At 52.9% G+C, this 18,438-nt stretch overlaps 4 protein-coding genes across 4 annotated transcripts; 2 read left to right on the plus strand and 2 right to left on the minus strand.

Moving 5' to 3' along the window:
* The first annotated feature begins 210 nt into the window (after nt 1-210).
* Nucleotides 211-6,658, plus strand: SMAC4_01754 (uncharacterized protein). The gene is made up of 4 exons (XM_003348684.2): nt 211-3,531; nt 3,600-3,627; nt 3,831-4,313; nt 4,371-6,658. The coding sequence occupies exons 1-4, from the start codon at nt 3,029-3,031 to the stop codon at nt 5,904-5,906; spliced, it is 2,550 nt and encodes an 849-aa protein (XP_003348732.1). The 5' UTR covers nt 211-3,028; the 3' UTR covers nt 5,907-6,658.
* Nucleotides 6,659-7,617: 959 nt separating this feature from the next.
* On the minus strand, nt 7,618-12,768 carry SMAC4_01755 (uncharacterized protein). The gene has a single exon (XM_003348685.2). It carries the CDS (start codon nt 11,442-11,444, stop codon nt 8,586-8,588), a length of 2,859 nt encoding a protein of 952 aa, XP_003348733.1. The 5' UTR covers nt 11,445-12,768; the 3' UTR covers nt 7,618-8,585.
* A 2,016-nt stretch (nt 12,769-14,784) lies between these two features.
* Nucleotides 14,785-17,472, plus strand: SMAC4_01756 (uncharacterized protein). The gene is made up of 3 exons (XM_003348686.2): nt 14,785-16,622; nt 16,698-16,914; nt 17,005-17,472. The coding sequence occupies exons 1-3, from the start codon at nt 16,420-16,422 to the stop codon at nt 17,116-17,118; spliced, it is 534 nt and encodes a 177-aa protein (XP_003348734.1). The 5' UTR covers nt 14,785-16,419; the 3' UTR covers nt 17,119-17,472.
* Nucleotides 17,473-17,628: 156 nt separating this feature from the next.
* Nucleotides 17,629-18,400, minus strand: SMAC4_01757 (uncharacterized protein; the record flags this gene model as incomplete). Its single annotated transcript, XM_003348687.2, has 4 exons — nt 18,174-18,400; nt 18,081-18,116; nt 17,870-18,007; nt 17,629-17,769 (listed from the first exon to the last, which is right to left on the minus strand). The coding sequence occupies exons 1-4, from the start codon at nt 18,231-18,233 to the stop codon at nt 17,629-17,631; spliced, it is 375 nt and encodes a 124-aa protein (XP_003348735.1). The 5' UTR covers nt 18,234-18,400.
* Between the last annotated feature and the right edge of the window lie 38 nt (nt 18,401-18,438).

The following is an 18,438-nucleotide window of genomic DNA, read 5'->3' on the forward strand; positions in this document are numbered from 1 at the left end:
GTGGGCATCAGCACCTTGTCCGTGCCCTATGATCCGCTGAGTGGAGGTTCGGCTGGACCCGAGCTCCGCTCTCAACCTCATTCCATTCAGGCCGAATCCACTTTTCGCTTCTGGGCTGAATTCTTCGGGTACGAAAGAGAGCTCTCGGTCCCGAAACTTGTCATCCAACAACCGGGGTCCCAGGAAGGTACCTCGTCGCGCTCCTGCATCATCTCGTTCAGTTTCTTTCTTGGCTCTTTGCGCAATATCTACAGTGCCGACATCACTGCAGTCATTACCATGGCAGTGCGAACATCGTTTCCCTTCAATCCGTTAGGGGCCTGGTGCGCCTTGGGACATCAGAGATCAAGCAGTTGAGCCGTTCTTACAGGTATCATGGTAATATTCCGACGTCATGCTCCTCACGCCCATCAGAAAGCAGCAGCATCAGCGGAAGCGAAATGTCAGGGCACAATGCAATTGATCCCGTCAAGGATGCACAAATAACTGCGATATCCCGCTGCCAACTCTTTCTCACGCCTTACATAGACACACACCAAAAACAGAAAAAGGGACCAAGCATCTCGGTACCCCCAAAGGTGCGCAGTAGGGCTGGCTTGTCAACCCATAGGCTGGCGAGCAAGCTGATTCGACAGCGCTTCCAAGTCCAACTGCAGTTACCATGCCCATTCCGTCCCTTCACGCATCTTGCACCCACCGATGCACAGTCACCGTCACTGTGGGAGAGTGTGGCAGTGACAACTGACGACTGACGGAGAAACACTTTGGCCAGATGTCTCCAGTCCAGTCCCCCTTCGATCCAAAGGACACAACTCGTATCAGGACGTATCGAGCATATAGACCGACATCGTATCGACGGATCCAGCAAGGCGTGCGCTGCCTAGGTAAGAACCCCGTTGTCGCGGCGGGGAAGAACAAAGAAATCAAGGCCAAGTCCACGGACTGTGAAGAGGTGAGAGAGGGGAGACCAAAGAGGCCACGGGACTGGACCCGGGGCTGGGGGGAAAGGGCAGTCTTAAGCTGGACACTTATCGTCCACCACCACAAGGCTTAGCAGTTTGCAGCAGGCAGAGACGGCCTGGGACTGGAACCCGGGACGAGCGGTCAGGATGTGTGGACTTGAAGTGTCTGGACAGGATCTAAGCTTTAGCGAGCCATCATACCGGTATGCCTGTTGCTTGCTTGCTTGCCTCTCGCTCATTTTCCTTTCCCTCGGGTTCGTTGGCTTGATTGCTACTGCTTTGGGTTCTCCTGCTGCTGCTTCTGACTGCTTTTCATCGCCTTGCTCCTCTCGTCGGGGTTGGTTCCAGTTTGCTTGCGTCTTTTCCTCTTCTCTCCGAGTCATCATCCTTTTTCCGTTTTCTTCGTCGTTCAACACACAAAATCCACAGTTGAGCGGGACAATCCATCACCCAACAGCCTGGAACAGGAACAAGCGCATACAGGCGCATATCATTTCAGATCACTTAATCTTGTGTTGCCGGAAGCGCATCCAATCGCCCGCCTTCCTTTTTGGCAACTGAACCCCTCTGCTGGCCACGCTTTCTTCGCTTTGCCGGGTCTCCTTGCCTCAGCCCAGCATTCTACGGATACCAACGCAAGGTAGGTGCTATTGACCTGACTCCTTCTTTTTCCCAGCGGTCGGGCACTTCGGGTGCTTCGAGGGCTCTTCTGGTCCCGAGCCTCCACTCCCTCCACTCTAGTTACCTTACTCTGGCACTCCCTCGACCAGCCTACCAGCAGCAGCCGACCAGCCTTTCGCTACCTCAGTCAGTCTGTCTCGGCAGCGCACCCCGGACCATCATTTATCTCCATACGCCTCTAGAGATTCGACGCATCTCTAATTCGGGTGTGGCTTTTTCTGCGCCTGTCTTGCTGGCAGCAGCGGGTCGTCAGGCCACCGGCCTCCCGGGTTCCAGATTCGGCCAAGGAATCAATCCAGACGGTCGGATACTGGATGCTGGACCTTGAGGACAAGATTGACATCAACCGGTGTCGGTGTCTGTCTGGAAATTGGACCTTGAAGTTTGGACCTCCAACATCCAGTCGAGGTACCTTGATTCGCCTCGTTACATACAATCGGTACCTACCCTGGCCTTCGCTACTACTACAACACCCATCGACCGTCGTCCATCGATTAGATACCTGTACATGCAGTGGACGACACTCTGCTTCTGCACACCTTACTGGCGGCACACACACTCTCACACACACTCTCACACATACACTCTCTCACACACACTCTCTCACACACTCTCTCTCTCACACACACGCACATACTGGCATACATCCCTCACACGCGGAAATCCCACATCCATTGCAAGCTCCCACTGTCCTGCCATTCTCTCACATCTGGTTGTCAAGTCTAGATATCGACGACTAAAAGGAAGGTAGAAGGTACCCAACTACTACATCACCCCTCCAGTTCCTCGAGTTCCCCACGGTATTCCGTCCGCGAGTGGTGCGGTTCAGCCACGGGGACACCATCCGCCATCCGTATCCGCTGTCAGGACTGGACCAGACGCGACGGGACCATAGGCCAAGGAAGCAGAATAAGCTGGGCGCAAGCTAACGGTATACTCAATACAGAAAGCAGAGAGCGGTACAAGTTCACCCTTTTGTAGTGGCTGTCCTGCGGCTCTGCACACAAGCATCTTGTCTTCAAGCCCTGGGTGACCCCGGGAACCGACCCCTGGCACGCCCACCACACGCCGTCAAGAGAGGAAAGCTGCAGAAACAAGTTGACGGGAACTGTGAGTCTGTGGTGACGCCAGCAAAGTGACGCCAGCAAAAAGTTACCTCACCCTTGGAAACAACGGTCGCCTGTGGTTGGGGCTTGCTAGGCGTGACCTGGTAGTCCTGGTAGTCCTGGCTCAGTAGAAAGCGCTCCCATACAACTGGCCTGGCCCACGGCTTCGCCAAGTCCCCGTCTCGGACCCGAGCGGCCCGTCTGCATCCGACCAAGCTTCACGCGGACCCCCCGCAACAAGGCTTTACATAAGTCAAAGGTAGTCGACTGGTATCCAACATGGATTCGGAGCTTACGCCGCCGGACCAGCGGCATGACTACCTCCATCAGCACCCGCAACCCCCGTTGCCGCCCTCCTCGTCGACGCCGGAGCAGAGGCATTCCCTCGGCGTCCACTCCGTTCAGGCCGTCCCTGAACCCTCGGTGATGAAGTTGACGCGAGGCCATTCATGCGTCCTTTGTCAGCAGCGCAAGGTCCGTTGCGACAAGCAGAAACCTTGTGCCAACTGCGTCAAGGCCGGCGTCGAGTGTCGCGTCGTCCCGCCCCAGCCGCCTCGGCGCCGCAAGAAGAAGCCCCATGAACGGGACCTCATTGACCGCCTCAAGAAATATGAATCCCTTCTCTCCCAGCACGGCGTCAACTTCGAGCCCATTGCCCACGACCTCAGAACCTCGGATTCTGTCGACGATGTTGCCGACCTGGAGCAGGACCTTAGCGGGCTCAAGACCTCCCCTTCAAGTGCCGCAGATCATGTCTCGCCTGGCGATCAGGGATATGACAAGTCAGTCCTTCCCCTGTAATTTCTTCTTCATCGCTGCCAAGCTAACTCTGTGCCCTTGCTTCACTCAGGCAAAAGTGGTTCCCATATAACAAGGAGGTAAGCTTTGTCAACCGACAGTCCGTCTATGCTCATCATACCATTCCATCCATATGCCGGCATTCCTCAGTATTGGCCTCGCGTTCCTCGGCTTGCCCATGAGATTTCCTTCCATATTTCCTGTCGCTTCCTCCTAAAACTCCACACCCAATGCAATAGCCATGGCCAGTTCTCTGTGTGCAAATGTTAACCAAGCACCGTAGTTTCGAGTCATGGACGAGGATCTTGCCGATTCCTCCGACGAGGATTGTGAGGGGCCAACACTCCATCATGCATACGACACGATGTTCGATAACAACGATGGCTTCCCTTTCGTCGTCGGCGGATCTACAACCAGCGTAACCAACTCGCACCCGTCCTCTTTCCAGATATTCCAGCTATGGCAGACCTACATCACAAATGTTAACCCAATCTTGAAACTCAGTCATACTTCCTCTCTGCAGAAGCAAATCATAAGTGCTGGCGCAAAACCGGCAAATATTCCCAAACCTCTGGAGGTTCTGATGTTCGCCATCTACTTCTCTGCTGTCACATCGATGACTGCTGAAGAAGTCCAGACCGAGTTCGGAGAAGACAGGACCATACTGTTGGCAAAATATCATGGCGCAACACAGCAGGCTCTGGTCAATGCTGGCTTTATGAGATCAAACGAGATCATGACCTTGCAAGCTTTCCTGTTGTATCTGGTAAGTTGTCCTCCAAACACGTAATAAGAAGTTATCAGCTGACACCACCTCTCCCAGCTCTGTGTCCGCCAATACGTTGACCCACGCTCAATGTTTTGCTTGATGGGCATCGCTGTCAGAATTGCGACCCGGATTGGCATTCACAAGGATGGACAACAGTTTCGGTTACCTCCGTTCGAGGTGGAGCAACGGAGACGTCTATGGTGGCAGATTGTGATTTTGGACAAGCGAATAGCGGAGATCACCGGTTCGGCCATCACGGCGTTATCGAGCTGCGGCGGTGATTGCAGGTTTCCCCTGAATATCAACGACTCGGATCTCAACCTCCACGGAAAGGACTTCCCGACTCAGTACCCCGGACCGACCGAAATGCTGTTCACCCTCACCCGGATTGAGTTAACGGTTGCCGCGGAGCCTAATGGGCTTCGTGCTGTCGTGACTACGCCTGGGGGGACTCGCGTCACTCAGCCGCGAGTGCATTTCAGCCCATCCCCGGCGTCACCAGATGTCGTTACCCACGTTGCAAACACCAACCTGCCACGCGATTTGGAAAGTTTTTGCACGTACATGGAGAACGCTTACCTCAAGTATTGCGACCCCAAGGTACCTCTGCACTTCTTTACCTTGCTGATGACAAGGCAAGCGCTCTGCAAACTCCGAGTTATCGACTTCCTCTGTCGCGAAGCTACCCGGGGTGTCATGGACCACAACGAACGGGACGCGCTTTTTGAGCAGGCCGTTTTGATGGTTGAATATGACAACATGTTGCAGGGCAACGAGGCTCTGAAAGGATTCAAGTGGTACACCATGCTCAACTTTCCGTTGCCGGCCTACATTTTCCTTGTGCAGGATCTGAGGACGCGCACGACTGGCGCGCCCTGCGAGCGCGCCTGGACTCTTATGATCGAGAACCTGGAACGCCGTGGCTTGACATCTAACTTGCGCACACCCATGAATATCGCTCTCGGCGGCTTCTTTGTTAAGGCCTGGGATGCCCACGAGGCGGCGCAGAACCAGCTAGGACGGCATCTACAGACGCCGAAAATAGTAACTCTGATGCGCAATACGGCAGCCAAGTTCAAACGACCAAACAGCCCTCCCCAAGCTGGTAGTGGTCCAGTTGGCGGTGTTGGTGGCGGCATGTCAATTTCATCGGATCCACGACAGTCCGTACCCAACTCGGCTACGCCGCCAGGAATGATGCCCGCGGCATCCATACCTCCTGATATGGCGGGCATGGCGGGCCATCATGGGTTTTCTGGTGTTAACATGCAGACGGGCATGTACACCACACCCAAACCGATGCAGCAAACGCCACAGACGGATACGTCACCGCAGCAAATGGGCTCAGCCAACATGATGATGAACGACTCGATGATGTTTGGGTCGCCAAATGGAGGCTTCGATAACACCGGAATGGGCCAGATGTTCGGGACAGGACCGTCAGCGCCAACCCCAGCGGGCTCGATGGATATGGATATTTCGCACATGGATTGGAATTATCTGGTGCAGTTGAGCTCTTTCGGAGGGTTCAATCCGAACTACTCGGCGCAGATGCAGTACCCTCATCAACCGGGCCCGGGGAATCAGTGAGGGAGACAAGGAAAGGTGTCGTGAAGTGTTGTGCTTAAAAGAGAGATACCCCTGATATACCCCCGGAATACGTTTGGTTGGATGTGGTTGAGGTCGTGCTGTTTGTCGTTATCTGTTGGTTGTCGAGTGCAGTTAGTTGATCGAAGATCTCCTCTCAAGAGTTGGAAGCAAAAGGTGAAGTAAGAATACTATAGGCGTATTTGTTCGATGGGATTAGGAGGGTTCAGATACATTGTGTTTATGAGGGACAACTGGAACATACAAAGGGAGGAATTGAAGGACGACAAGTGTGAAACTGTGGGAAGACAATTCTGAGTGATATATACAGCAACATCATACGAGTCTGGGACTGTATGTATATCTGGGGCGATGAAGTGCTGCGGCGTCCTGTGTGTGTGAGCTGTCTGCTCTAGGTATGTGGTGGGGGAGTGTGCTTTGCGCAAGCCACTTAGTTAGGTAGTCAATACCTGCGTGTGCATCTGTACCTAGAAACTGAAGAGATCGAACGACAAAGCGTGGCAATGTTGAAATGTAGCTAGCTGTATGGTTCGTATGATTTTTGTTTTTGGTCGGGTCATTTATCGACAGTGTCGATTTGGCGTCCGGCAAGTCGTTTGGTCCGTTGGTGTGTCACTCGATTTTTCCTTGGCTGGCATTATTGTCTTTTTTCTTCTGTACATGTGCATATATATCCAAGCCATATCGAATGTCCAAGGCAGAATCCCACCTATCAATTAATCAGTGTCCTCTTGTCACTCGAGTGTCACTCACTCTGTGCCGAGCCGAGTTCAACTCTCTCTCGTTGGTGCGGCTAGACTGGGGAAGTTTTATCCCCTTACCGGCTCGCCCCCCTCCCCTCCCAACCGGAAGGAGAAGACGGGATGGGGTGGAAACGGGATGGAAACGGGACACGAACCCGACACCACTTCGGCAGATCGGTTCACACTTCACACTTTACACTTCACACACTTTACGGGCTACGGTTCATAGGTGCTTCGGTTCATAGGTACTTCGGATCATTAGTTTGGGATAAGTCGTAGACTATAAATAATGTAGTGGTAGTAGTATTCTCGAGTCTAGTTCAAAGCAAACCCTCATTCATTCATTAGGTAGGTATACCCTCTAACCACTCGTGATAAGTTTAGTTTCCGCTCAACTTGGCCGACTTGACCGAATTTGTACAAAGCTTGACAGGACCGCACCAGACTCCTCGAGTGTCTTTCTTGTCACTGATAGATAGTCAGATAATACATAGATTGGGTATCAAGTGCATGCGGTGTCTGTCTGCAGTGAGTGAATTAAATGTCACCGTTGCCTCTTCTTGTATTTCCTTTCCCCTTTTTTCTTAGGAGGGAGGGGGGTATCCGAGTCTTAGACTGAAACGTAAATGTCTCTTGGTAGTGTAAGCTAGGTATGGGAAGGTCTCCTTCGTACTTCGTACACAGTCAGTACTGACTAGTCTTGTCTTGTCTCCGTCAGCGGCGGTGAGTGCCTTGAGACTTCCTAGGGGGGAAAAAACGATCTGAACCAGTTAGTATAGCAGACACCTACACTTTATACCATGATTACAGTACAAGGCTCGAAGCTACTTATCTATCTGAGAGAGCTAACCTTATACAACCACAATATCTGGACGTGATATCATGACATTCACCGAAGAACAAGAGTCGGGGCGACGGTAGATAGACACATGATAACAGCGAATGTACACCATCAATCTTCCTTTTTCATTTTCTCTTCTCATAACACTCCAGGTCCATTTGTTTACATGGCTAGACTAGAGAGCAACAACTGTCTGTACTAATCCCCCACAACTACAAAAGCAAAATGGTACAGTACAGAGCAAAGGTATCGTTGAACTTTCTTTGAACATTTCGAAGATTTTCAAATGAGTGCCTCAGCTGCCTCCTTGGCGAAGCGTTTATCACTAATTGCATGAGTAGCGTAGTAAGGGCGTAAAAATAAATAAAAAAGCCGTTGATCCATCCATCCGTTTGTCCGTCCATCCGTTGTGTTCATCATAAAAAGAAGAGGGGGGTGGAGAGAGAGAGCGCGCAAGAAAAGAAGTCAAAACAAAGTCCAAGAGTGGGCGGGAAAAAAAAAGGGGGAACGAGTCCTTTGATATACCCATCCAAAGATTTTGACCAAGAATTCCAGTGACGTTGGTGTGTTGTGTGCATTCCCCTTTTTGATCATCTCATCCCTGTCTTCCTCTTTCATGTGTCCTTCCTCGCACGCATAGCAGGCAAAAAATAAAAATAATAACCCCCCAGAAAACCAGCCAGCCAACCCGTATCATGGAAGACCAGCCGCTGTGAACCCAAACCTGACCCAGTTTCACAAACCTCCCAACCAGTACGGGGAACCCAGGCTTGTTTTGTAGCCGTCCCACGAAACCCAGTTTCCGGACCACGAAAGAAAAAAATATCCCCAAACGCCACGTTGATTATATCACCAGCCGCCAGACCCATTTTGTGAAGAAACGTAAAAGGTAGGATAAAACTTTATATCGCAATCGGGCCAGACCTAACAGCGACCTGGCTGCTTCTTTCAAATGCCGGAGTTTCAGACCCGAATCTCAACCCAGAGAACACCGAGTAAGAAGCCGCTAATAGAAAATACTTCGAAACATCCTCCACCATTAATCCATACACGAGAAGACCCTAGTCTATATACTTCTTACACAGCGCTGCTCGCAGTTGCCAATATCGAAGCGGTGGTGGTCGAGCCAGTCGCATCAGCCACCTTCTCCGTAGTTGGAGAACCTGAGGCAGCTCCACCATTGTCGTCACTGGTGGTCGACTTCGGCTCATCCAAAGCAGGAATGGGCTTCAGAGAGGGCACGCTAATCGACGGGCGAGCTGCCGCAGCCTTGTTCATCCTGCTTTTGGTGTAGTCACTCAAGCTCAACTTCTTCTTGATTGGGCTAGGGTTCGCAGTCAGACTGTTGACAGACGGCGGCCCGAAGGGACTTGGCAGGCCAGTAACTGAAAATGGTGACTGTGCCACCGAGGTCACCGCAGAAAAAGGAGTGGTGGAGGCCGAGGCCAAGGAGCTTGAGCTTGGGAAGGACGGGACAGGTGGCAGAGGTACCTTCAGGTCCACGGGTCTGCTTTTTGAAACAGCGACGACGGAAGGCTTCTCGGCTTTCGGTTGACTCGCTGGCACAGCGGGCGCGTCAGGCATTTCGACATCACGAGTGGCGGCCTTGACGGGTACACTGGGTTCCGAAGTTTTATCCTGAACCAAACCAGGAACTGGGGCTGCAGTCTTGTTTTCCTTTGGGCTGTCCACCTCCATCGGGACGGGAGCAGCCGCCTGGCTAAGCGAGTTTTGCTTGCGACGCTGCTCTTCACGCAGCTTTTCCAGGAATCGATGATGTTGTATGATGCGCTCAGTCACCGAAACTAACCTCCTCTTCGGTCGCGCTGGTGGGGGTGCGGGATTGGCCTCAGTGTCGGGGGTTGTTTGAGTAGTAGCGTCGGCATATTTAGGGCGAGCCTGCAAGCGAGCTGGCTGTGCAGGAATAGTACGAGAAACGACGGCGACAGATCCTTTCCTAGAACTAGTCTTCTTCGATTTAGTGACGCGAGAAGATTTCGCACTTGCTGCTGGCGATGCTGCTTTGCTGGTAGTTGCTGTTCCAGCATCGGCAAAGTGGCAGTGGCGCTCATCGGCTCCATTTGTCGTATTTGCTGTCTGGGTTGCCGCGCTGCTTTTGCTACCTTTCTTGGAGGTAGTAGCCGCATCGGAACCGCGCGCTTTCCGCTTTTTTGTGGGCTGTTGCTGTAGTTCTATCCGGCGGAAGGTCTCTTCGATCATGGAAACTTTCCGCTTGTCCCGATCGGTCGGCTCTGTCAATATCCCAAGAGTGTCGAATGATCCCTGGCGGGCCGTGGGGGTAAGGTCTCGGCTTGGAGGCTTACTCCGTGATGAGCCAGACACTGAGCGGCGATCATTTTCGGGAGCATCCTCAAGGTGGCCTTCACTTGCTGCTCGACTGTCGGTTGTTGGTGCTGTGACGGCGGTGGACGTACTTGATGTTTTGCTTTTTCGCTTCTTGGTCTTTGGTGGGTTCGTTGGCGCCTGTGATTTGCCCAAATGATTCCGATGGAACCGAGCAAATGCACATTCTGACCCAAGGTTGCACGCACATCCTCCATATTCGGAGAGAATGCTATGCAGCCAGCTCGTAAGCCCCTGGTATTCCAGATCATCAACAGAAGAATCAGTGTGGGCAGACGTGTCTTCGTCAGGAAGTCCCAAAACCCGGAGCATCCGTGATTTGTTCTCGTTGGGAAACCGGAAGTCCCAGGGCAGTGTGATCTCTTCCCTAGCGGCGACCTGTCTGTTTGTTACAAGCCAGAAGTGAAGTTCAAAGCTGTCCGAAAGATAAGTTTCGAGCATGGCATTAGGCCTGCAGCTTCGTCGGATATAGCGAGCCTGGGAGCCTTCTTTCCTGGTGTCGATGTAGATTGGGAGCATGGGATGGAAGAAGACATAAGGAAGCGGGGAGGTCAGCTCTTGGTACCGGTTATCGGCATCTGCGCAGTAACTGCTTTGAATACCGATCTGCCCATTCAGCTCCAGGAGAGGGACGTTATGAGCGATAGGCGATGGCGCTTTGAGGCATTTCCAGGAAGCGACGATGCCTTGACCGAGGGTCTTGCGTGAAAGCTCAATATCCACCGGCCTTTTCAGCTGATCAATGTTCGGGGGTAGAGGTTGGAAGATGTCATCGTAGGCCCAGCCTGTCTCTTTCTGGAGTTTGTTGTGGTCTCGTAGCCAAGCCGAGATAGCATTTGACACCTGGAGGCTAGCGAAGCTATTGGTGTGCACAATCTCGACACCTCGGTCGCTGGAGTCGGATAGCAACGCTGGGGCATATGTATGTATTTCAAAGTCGGCCGGCAAATCAGGCGGCGTCGCCGCAGGGCTAGGAGGGTGAGCATGGTTGGACTTGGTGTTGCCGAATTGTGGGCTGCGTTTCGAAGCTTGTGAGCTGATTGATTGACTAGCCTTGTGCGAGCTCTTCGATTTCTTTGGTGGAGCAGCGTGACTGTCTTGCGTGGTGACATGCTTTTCGGCCTTGGAGTGCTGGCCAGTCAATGGTAGGTCGCTCGGTTTCGGCCTCTTCTTGTGGTTCTTTGAGAGAGGACGCTTGGTCTTCTTGTCGGTCATTCCTGCCGTGACACCCGCAGTAAGCTTGCGCCTCTGGTTCTCTTTGGCTCGCTCTCGATCCAAGGGCCTTGGCTTGCACTCGACACAGAGGTGTGCAAAGTCTGGATTGCGGAGAGCTTCCTCAGAGTTGTTGGGATAATAGCATTCTATATGCTGCCACGTATCGCATCGGTCGCAGTAAATGGTGTTTCCGTCATCGTCGGGATATTTGCAGATACACCTGATGGTGTACGGCTCTTCCTCAGCATTCTCCTGCGTTCGTGTACCATCTTGGGCAGGGACGGCAGCAGCGACGGAGAATGGAGCCCGACTAGGAGGCGCGATTGGCGTCAGCAATGACGGCAGCTTGTCGGTCATAATCTATGAGAGGCCTCGGGACGGCGGTTTCGGTAGGGTATCGGGAGAGTATTGTTGACGGATTATCTTTCTGGGTCGAAGGGCATGCTGGCGCGCTGTCCAACGCAATTGATTCCGACCAGAGAGACGAGCACGAAATGGCGAGAAAGCCGGGGCTTTCATCCGTTGGAGACGGCCCTCGATGGAATTGCCCGTTTGTCGTTTGGACTGGCCAGGATTTAGGAGTCGGCAGCGGATCGCTCGGTCGGGAGGAAGCACACGTCGGAACTGGCGAGGAGGGTCGAATCGAGTTTCAAGTGAGAGCCCGGGGTGGCGTCAATCACAGTCGAAGCCTAGATCGAGAAACCAACTCTCCAGAGGAGGAATGGATTGGGCGTCAGGTTGAGGTCGCTCTCGCGATCTGAATCGTGGTCTTCTGGTCAGGTGGAATGGCGAGCGTCAAAACCAAAAGCGAGGAGGAAACGCAGTGGTGGGTGACGACGGTGACGACGACGAGGTGGATTTATCGAGAAGAGAGTAGATTGCGCCTCGGGGGACAAAGAAAGGCAAAGTCGGCCAGCTTGAATCGTGTGCGCGAAAATGGGAAGTCGGTCGAGGAATGATGCAGTGGAAACCTGATCAAGACTGTTGCGAGAGATGAATAGGTAAGGTGTCCAGGTCTCGAGGCGAAGGGGGGGCAAGAAAAAGCGGATCAAAGAAACTGAAGAAGGAAGAGTTTGAAGGGGAGGAACGGAATCCGAGTGTGAGAATGGGAAGAAGTGGAAGTGCGGGTGCGCGAGCGAGGGAGAGGGGGCCCACCCGCACTCTAACCGGGACCTCTGCCCTCTCCAGTCCTGCAACTCACAGGTCTGACTCTGGGCTGGCGCTGGCGCTGGCGTGCTGGTTGCAATCGCTCTGTCCGCTGCCCGCGGGCGGCCCTCAGTGCAGGTGTCTGGCTCTGGGGTCTCACTCAGGGAGGAAGAAGGCGGGCGCTGGGCGGGCTGCACTCGCAGTCCAGTCTCCCGTCGCCTTGTCGCAGTCGGTCGCAGCATTGCAGCTGGAGTGCTTCCTCTTGCGCACCTTCGTTTTTGGTGGCAGTGGGAATGGGAATTGCCTGGGACGGCGACCGGGACTGGGGGGAACTCCAACCTCTGCCACTGCCAATGTGTGTGTGGCCCTCTCACGCTCTTTCTTGTGCAAGTGCAGAGGGGAGGCAGTCAAGAGCAACCACGCCCCAAGACGGGCAAGACTGGAGGCACGCTGCAGTGCTCAGCAGCACGGGCCAATCAGACGTCGCAGCCCACGGCAGCCGTGGGATTCCCCTCGTGGCACAGGCCATCCCCCAAATCGAAAGAAATTGACCATTTTTGACCTTCCATGGGCCTTGTTGTGTGGGCGTCCTCGGTGCGGGCGACATGGAGCTGCCGGTACAAGTGGGCTGTGGACGTGCTGCCGGCGGTTTTGTTTTCTTGGATTCCTGGTTCTGCAGTCCTGTTTCGCTCAGCTGTTTCGCAGCACTGCTGCGTGTCTTTTTCGCCCTGCCCAGCGGGCCTTGGAAATTGTTAGCGCAACCACTTTCTTAACTCTGCCCCGATGTGTTTCTAGACCGCCTTGGGTGGTTCGCAGCAGCCACTATGGGGCCCTTCAACCAAGGAAGCGGCTGTTTGTAGGTGACGCTTGGCTGTTTGCGAAAATAAGAACAGTCCCCATCAGGTACATGGCCGCCATAGTGTGATATCAACGGAGAAAAAGAACGCAACCGAAGAGTCCGGCCCGAGCCACTAAGCTCAAGGCAGGGGAGGATTAGAAATGGAAATGGAAATAAAACGTCAGTGCTGTGACCGATAGGCGATATGGTATGAAGTAAAAGCATGCAGCTTTGTAATGTTTGCATGCCGAATTGTCGATCGAACAGCCAGCCAGAGTGGAGGGGGACGAGGAGGACGGGACCTGAAAGGAAAGGGCGTCGGGAAGGGAGGGCGGGGTGCGACTGGCAAGGTGGAAAGCCGAAGGGTTGAAAGAGTTCCGTCAAAAACTGGCGCGTCGCGAGGGCCGAAGGCGGAATGGATTTGTACGGCGGTTCATTGAGACCATTTGCGCAAGTGGCCATCATGGATTATGGAGGCCCAGACGTGAGAACCTCGTGGACAACCCTTGGGCCCAGGGTTAGGAGGCGCCAAAGACCGCCCAGGAGCTGAGTCGCGAGAACCGATCCGTCATGGGCAAAGTCATCCAAATGAGAGTTGACACAACGCCAGCCAGCGTGATTCCCAAAGAGTATGTGTGTAGCTGGGTGTTAGGTCAGGTACCTGACTGATAACCGCAGCGGGCAACAGAAACGGGGTTGTGTCCCGGAAACGGGAAAAGCCCATGGGAGGGAGTGTTGATAGCAGCAACAATAACAAGAACATCGGGTTTGAATGTCAGCACTCAGTCTCTGTACATGCCTTTCCTGGTATCTCTGGGTCTTATATCGAATATTGTGGGGAATACAAACCACAGGTGGACAATTTTACTCTAGATTTTGCATTCTTGACGCCGGTGACAATCCGTTCAAGAGCGACGGATTGGATCTGAGGAACATGCGCGCGCGGGCAGGGGAGGTTTCGCAAGAGGGCCACACACAACCGGAAAACTCCCGTTCTCGAGATGGACCCAAAGATTGAAACCATTTGGAAGAGCTGGGAAGGATTGCGTTCATCATTCTCTTTGAGAGCAGCCCCAAGACGGTGGACTCCTGTTTTTAGGGGCGTGCATCTGCGCCCCAGTTTATTGTCGCCTAGGAGGAAGATGAGTGGTGAGCGTCGGAGATTCGACGTGGGTGTCATCCAACCGCAACCGCCCGCGACAGGCAGGAGTCAGCAAAAGTCCACCAGCCAATGTCATGGCGATCTTCCAGCTTGGCGCTCTCAACTCAAGATACCTGAGCCTGAACCTGAAAGGTCTCGATAACGACCAACTTGAAATCCTCTTGAATTTCTACTATCGATATGGCCCTTATTTTCATGACGCCTTTTATATCGCTCGACGATCACGCTTTTTCTGGAAACCAGCTCCGGATTATACTCGCCTTTGCTCAACTCGGGCAACCTTGGCATCTGACCCAAGTCACCTCGGTGGCACTGTTGAGTGTTGGGAAACGGCTGTTTGGCTGGCTGGTGGTGAGTGTCGAGTTGCGCGAATCATCGAAGTCGTGGGCCGTGTTGACACTAGCACTTATTCGTACAAAGTGGTTTTCTAAGAGTATGATTGCAATGCTTCGGCGCTGCTGCGGTTGTTACTCGTCCGCGCTGCAATCGATGTTGTCATGTCTCTCTCATCACATTGGACGGTGGGACCCTTCAGCCAGGCGCAGCCTGCGCATGAAACTCTGCAATCTGCTCCTTTTTATTTACCGTGCTCCATCTGATCACACCCATCCGTCACAATCGCTTGTCCTTTGGCCTTTTCTTCTTCGATTCTCTTCTCTTCCCTCTTACACCTCCTATGCTGAACGTCGTTTGGCCTGATTGTTGTTGAACTTCATCTTTTCTTACAGCAGGATCACCTCGCCCAACAACTCCGAAACCGATGAAGACGACTGCAAGCTTCCGAACGACTGAGCGAAACTCCTCGTCCTGATCATTCCCGTTTCAGTGATACGCCCGGAAACACATATCAACGATCCCTGACCCAGCCTGAATCAAGTGCGTCTGACATCTGCCCGAGGCTAGAAAGATACGGTGCCTATCTGCTTTCCCGGTTGCGCGAAATCACGGCCATTGTCATCGCGATATAAAATCTCGAGGATGTGTTGTAAACTGTATCTTTTTGGCGACATCCAACTTGTTCCAAATGCGTACAATCATCGCTGCGTCGGCAAGACCATGGCAACACAGCTGCCCCCATAGCCGATGTTGTCACGCAGGGACAAACAAGCTATCCAACGCTCCCGAAACATACTCTAGGAACCCATATTTGAACCCGAAGTACCACGTATGCGATTTCAGTCAGGCAGTCGGTTCGTCGTCTGATATCGATGTTTGGTGAAAATGGGGTGCTGGAAACTGCAGAGTTGTCGACCAGTGTTCAGCCTCTAGGCAGTGGGCACAACAATCTCAAAGGGCTTCATCTCTGGGCTGATCTTGTCGGAAAGACTACAGCGGAAATCTTTTGTCGGTAAAAGTAACGTTATTTTGTCGTCCATCGCGGTGAGTGTAGTACACGTAAGCTGAGGATGGGAAACCGATATGGCATCGTCATTTCCAAGCTCACAGCAACGAAGATTGAAGGTCCTTGGACAGGAGAACCAAGAACTCGATGCTTCAGGAAGCGGCGCTGCCGCAGCGTCTCGATGGTGATTGGTCGAATTGCACATACAGTGGATCCACCGCAACTCACATGATAAGACCCAAACAAGACAAGGGGGAAAGAAAGTTGGGGAAGGCTGGCCGCAGGCTGGGGCAAATCGAACCCGCCATTCGCCGTCATGGGGATGACGTCTCTCGCTTGCTTCGCTGTGAGAGGAGGGAAGCCTGCATAGGCGCAAAGTGCCAGAGACGAGCTTGTTCAATCGGCTGGGCCAACCAGTGACCTCCACAGGCCGTCCATCTTTCCTGATGCAGTGTGGTGGTGCCGCGTCCGTAGCCGGGATCAACCTCACCAGTGAACCAGTCATCAACGCCAGTTTATCTTGCTCGCCATCAGTTGACTGCCTCCGTCTGTTCGCTGTGGCTGCTTCCCGTTCCTGGTAACAAAAGGTATCATTTGGAGAGTCTCCATCAACGACATCTAACTTTGTAAACAACTGCCACTCCGATTTGACTCGTCGTAAGATCTTCGTTGCCGACATCAAACTCAACACACAACTTGTCTCGGCGGTGGACGGCGCTTAACATTCCCCGCTTTCCAAGTCATTCACATCCTCCTCCCCCATCCCGTCTCTGGGTCTCCATAACACACCTCCGCACCGAACACCATCACCACCGACCGTGAATCGGTACTATCATCAATCACCATGAGGCTTTCCGCAGCTGTCATCGCTCTCCTTTCCACGAGCGCCACCGCTCTCAGCGTTTTCCGCGAGAACAGCGTTTCCGCCAACGATGAGCTCGACGTTCCCGGCAAGTCGCCCTTGAAGTTCTGCGATGCCGCGGCCGATCGCAAAGACGACATCATCACCATCGAGGAGGTCGTCCTGACACCAAACCCACCTGAGGCGTATGTCGCATTTCTTCCACCATCTTTAACCCACTTCACAGACAGAATGAATGCTAATCATCTTCTCAACTACAGCGGTCAGACCCTGACCATCGAAGCGTCCGGTATCGTCAAGGAGGCCATCGAGGAGGGCGCGTACGTCAACTTGTCAGTCAAGTACGGCTACATCCGCCTGATCAGCACCACTGCCGACCTGTGCAAGGAGATGAAGAACGTGGAGCTTGAATGCCCCATTGAGAAGGGCAGAATCTCGATTACCAAGAACGTTGAACTGCCCAAGGAGATCCCACCTGTACGTCTTCCCCCATACTCCCTCTCTTGAAACTGCTATCTTGATGGGGAATACTCGCTGACATTGATGTTTCTGTTTGTTCACTTGCAGGGCAAGTACACTGTTGATGCCGATGTCTACACCAAGGAAGACAAGCACATCACCTGCTTGACCGCCCAGGTTACCTTTGGCCGCAAGACTCTTGGCTTCTTTGACGATCTCTGATCTGGTCTGATCTGATCTGGTTTCAAAAACCGAGCGGAGCGAGTTTGACGGTCAATAAACGGGATATGGCATGTTTTTACACACAACATTGGATGAGATAAGACTGCACACATGATGGATTAATGATTTGCGGATTGATGGCATTTTGCACGGCAGCATCATTTGTATGGGTTTTGCTTATGGTAGTACTGGAGTTTGTTTCTTGCGTATAGTAGTTTTGTTGTTATTGTCTGAGACTGTCTCTGCTTCTTCTCAAGCATGCTTAGGGCGTAAAACATTTTTAAGGGTAACATTCCCATTCTTGACGTTCTGCTTCGTTATAGGTATTCTGAGTTCCTTTTGCAACAAAAAAAGTTCCGTACTGCGCGCCGCTGCTGTGATGTGATGTCGTGGACATTTCTCATCTCGCTCGCTATGCCCCTATGAATCTGATTGCTTCCATTCCTTCCTTCCATGCCGTGTCATTCCTTCCCCGTTCATCATGTCCATGCTCAACTGGTAACAAGACGTTTATTCGCCAAACAGACGACGGACTCTGCGGAGCACACTGTCCTTCTCGGGGTCGTAAGGATGGTCTTTGCTCGGGATCTCGAGAACGGTGGGGAAGGCCGCGGTGTAGGTGTCGATTCGGTGCCGTATCCTATCAGCGATCTATACCGTGGGTTCCATGTCAGTCAACCATCTGAAAGAATACTAACAGAACATGATAATCTAAACATGTTCCCGTCCAATCCACAAGACCAACACTTACATGTTGGTTAATCAGAATAATGCCAATGTCCTTTCTCTCGGTCGTGAAGCGCTCAAAGGCCGCCTCGATAGTGGCATTCTCCGTCTTGTTGTCCACCACAAGGAAGTTCTTTTGCGAGTCTGGGGGAGCCGTAACGTGCTATAGTTTCGAGAGTTGCGCATTAGAAACCCTGCTACCGCATATCATCCGAAGAGAAGCATGCGGAACCTACGCCAATGCCTGCGAGGAGGAGTCCGGTGACGGAGTCCTAGATGGTTATTAGCCCCTTGACAAATGTAAACACAAGGACAAAAGCCATTCTGACCTCATCTCCTATCACAGCCAGGAACTGACGGTCCTTAGCGTCTGCTTGCGAAGCCGCCATGATGGGCTTCGTCGTCGGTGTGGGTCGGGGAACGAGCGAGAGCTATGCGACAACAGGAACCTGGGTGACTGGCGATAATTGTACTCAATCTCGGGGATGGGCGATCAATATTGGATTCTCGGATTGTCGTCGGTAGGGAATGTCAAGGCCAGCCTGCGCGGGTTGTGGTTGCGGTCGTATTGGCAGACAGATTGATGTCGACGTC

Source organism: Sordaria macrospora, chromosome 3 (assembly GCF_033870435.1).
Source record: "Sordaria macrospora chromosome 3, complete sequence".
Taxonomy (NCBI): Eukaryota; Fungi; Ascomycota; class Sordariomycetes; order Sordariales; family Sordariaceae; genus Sordaria; species Sordaria macrospora.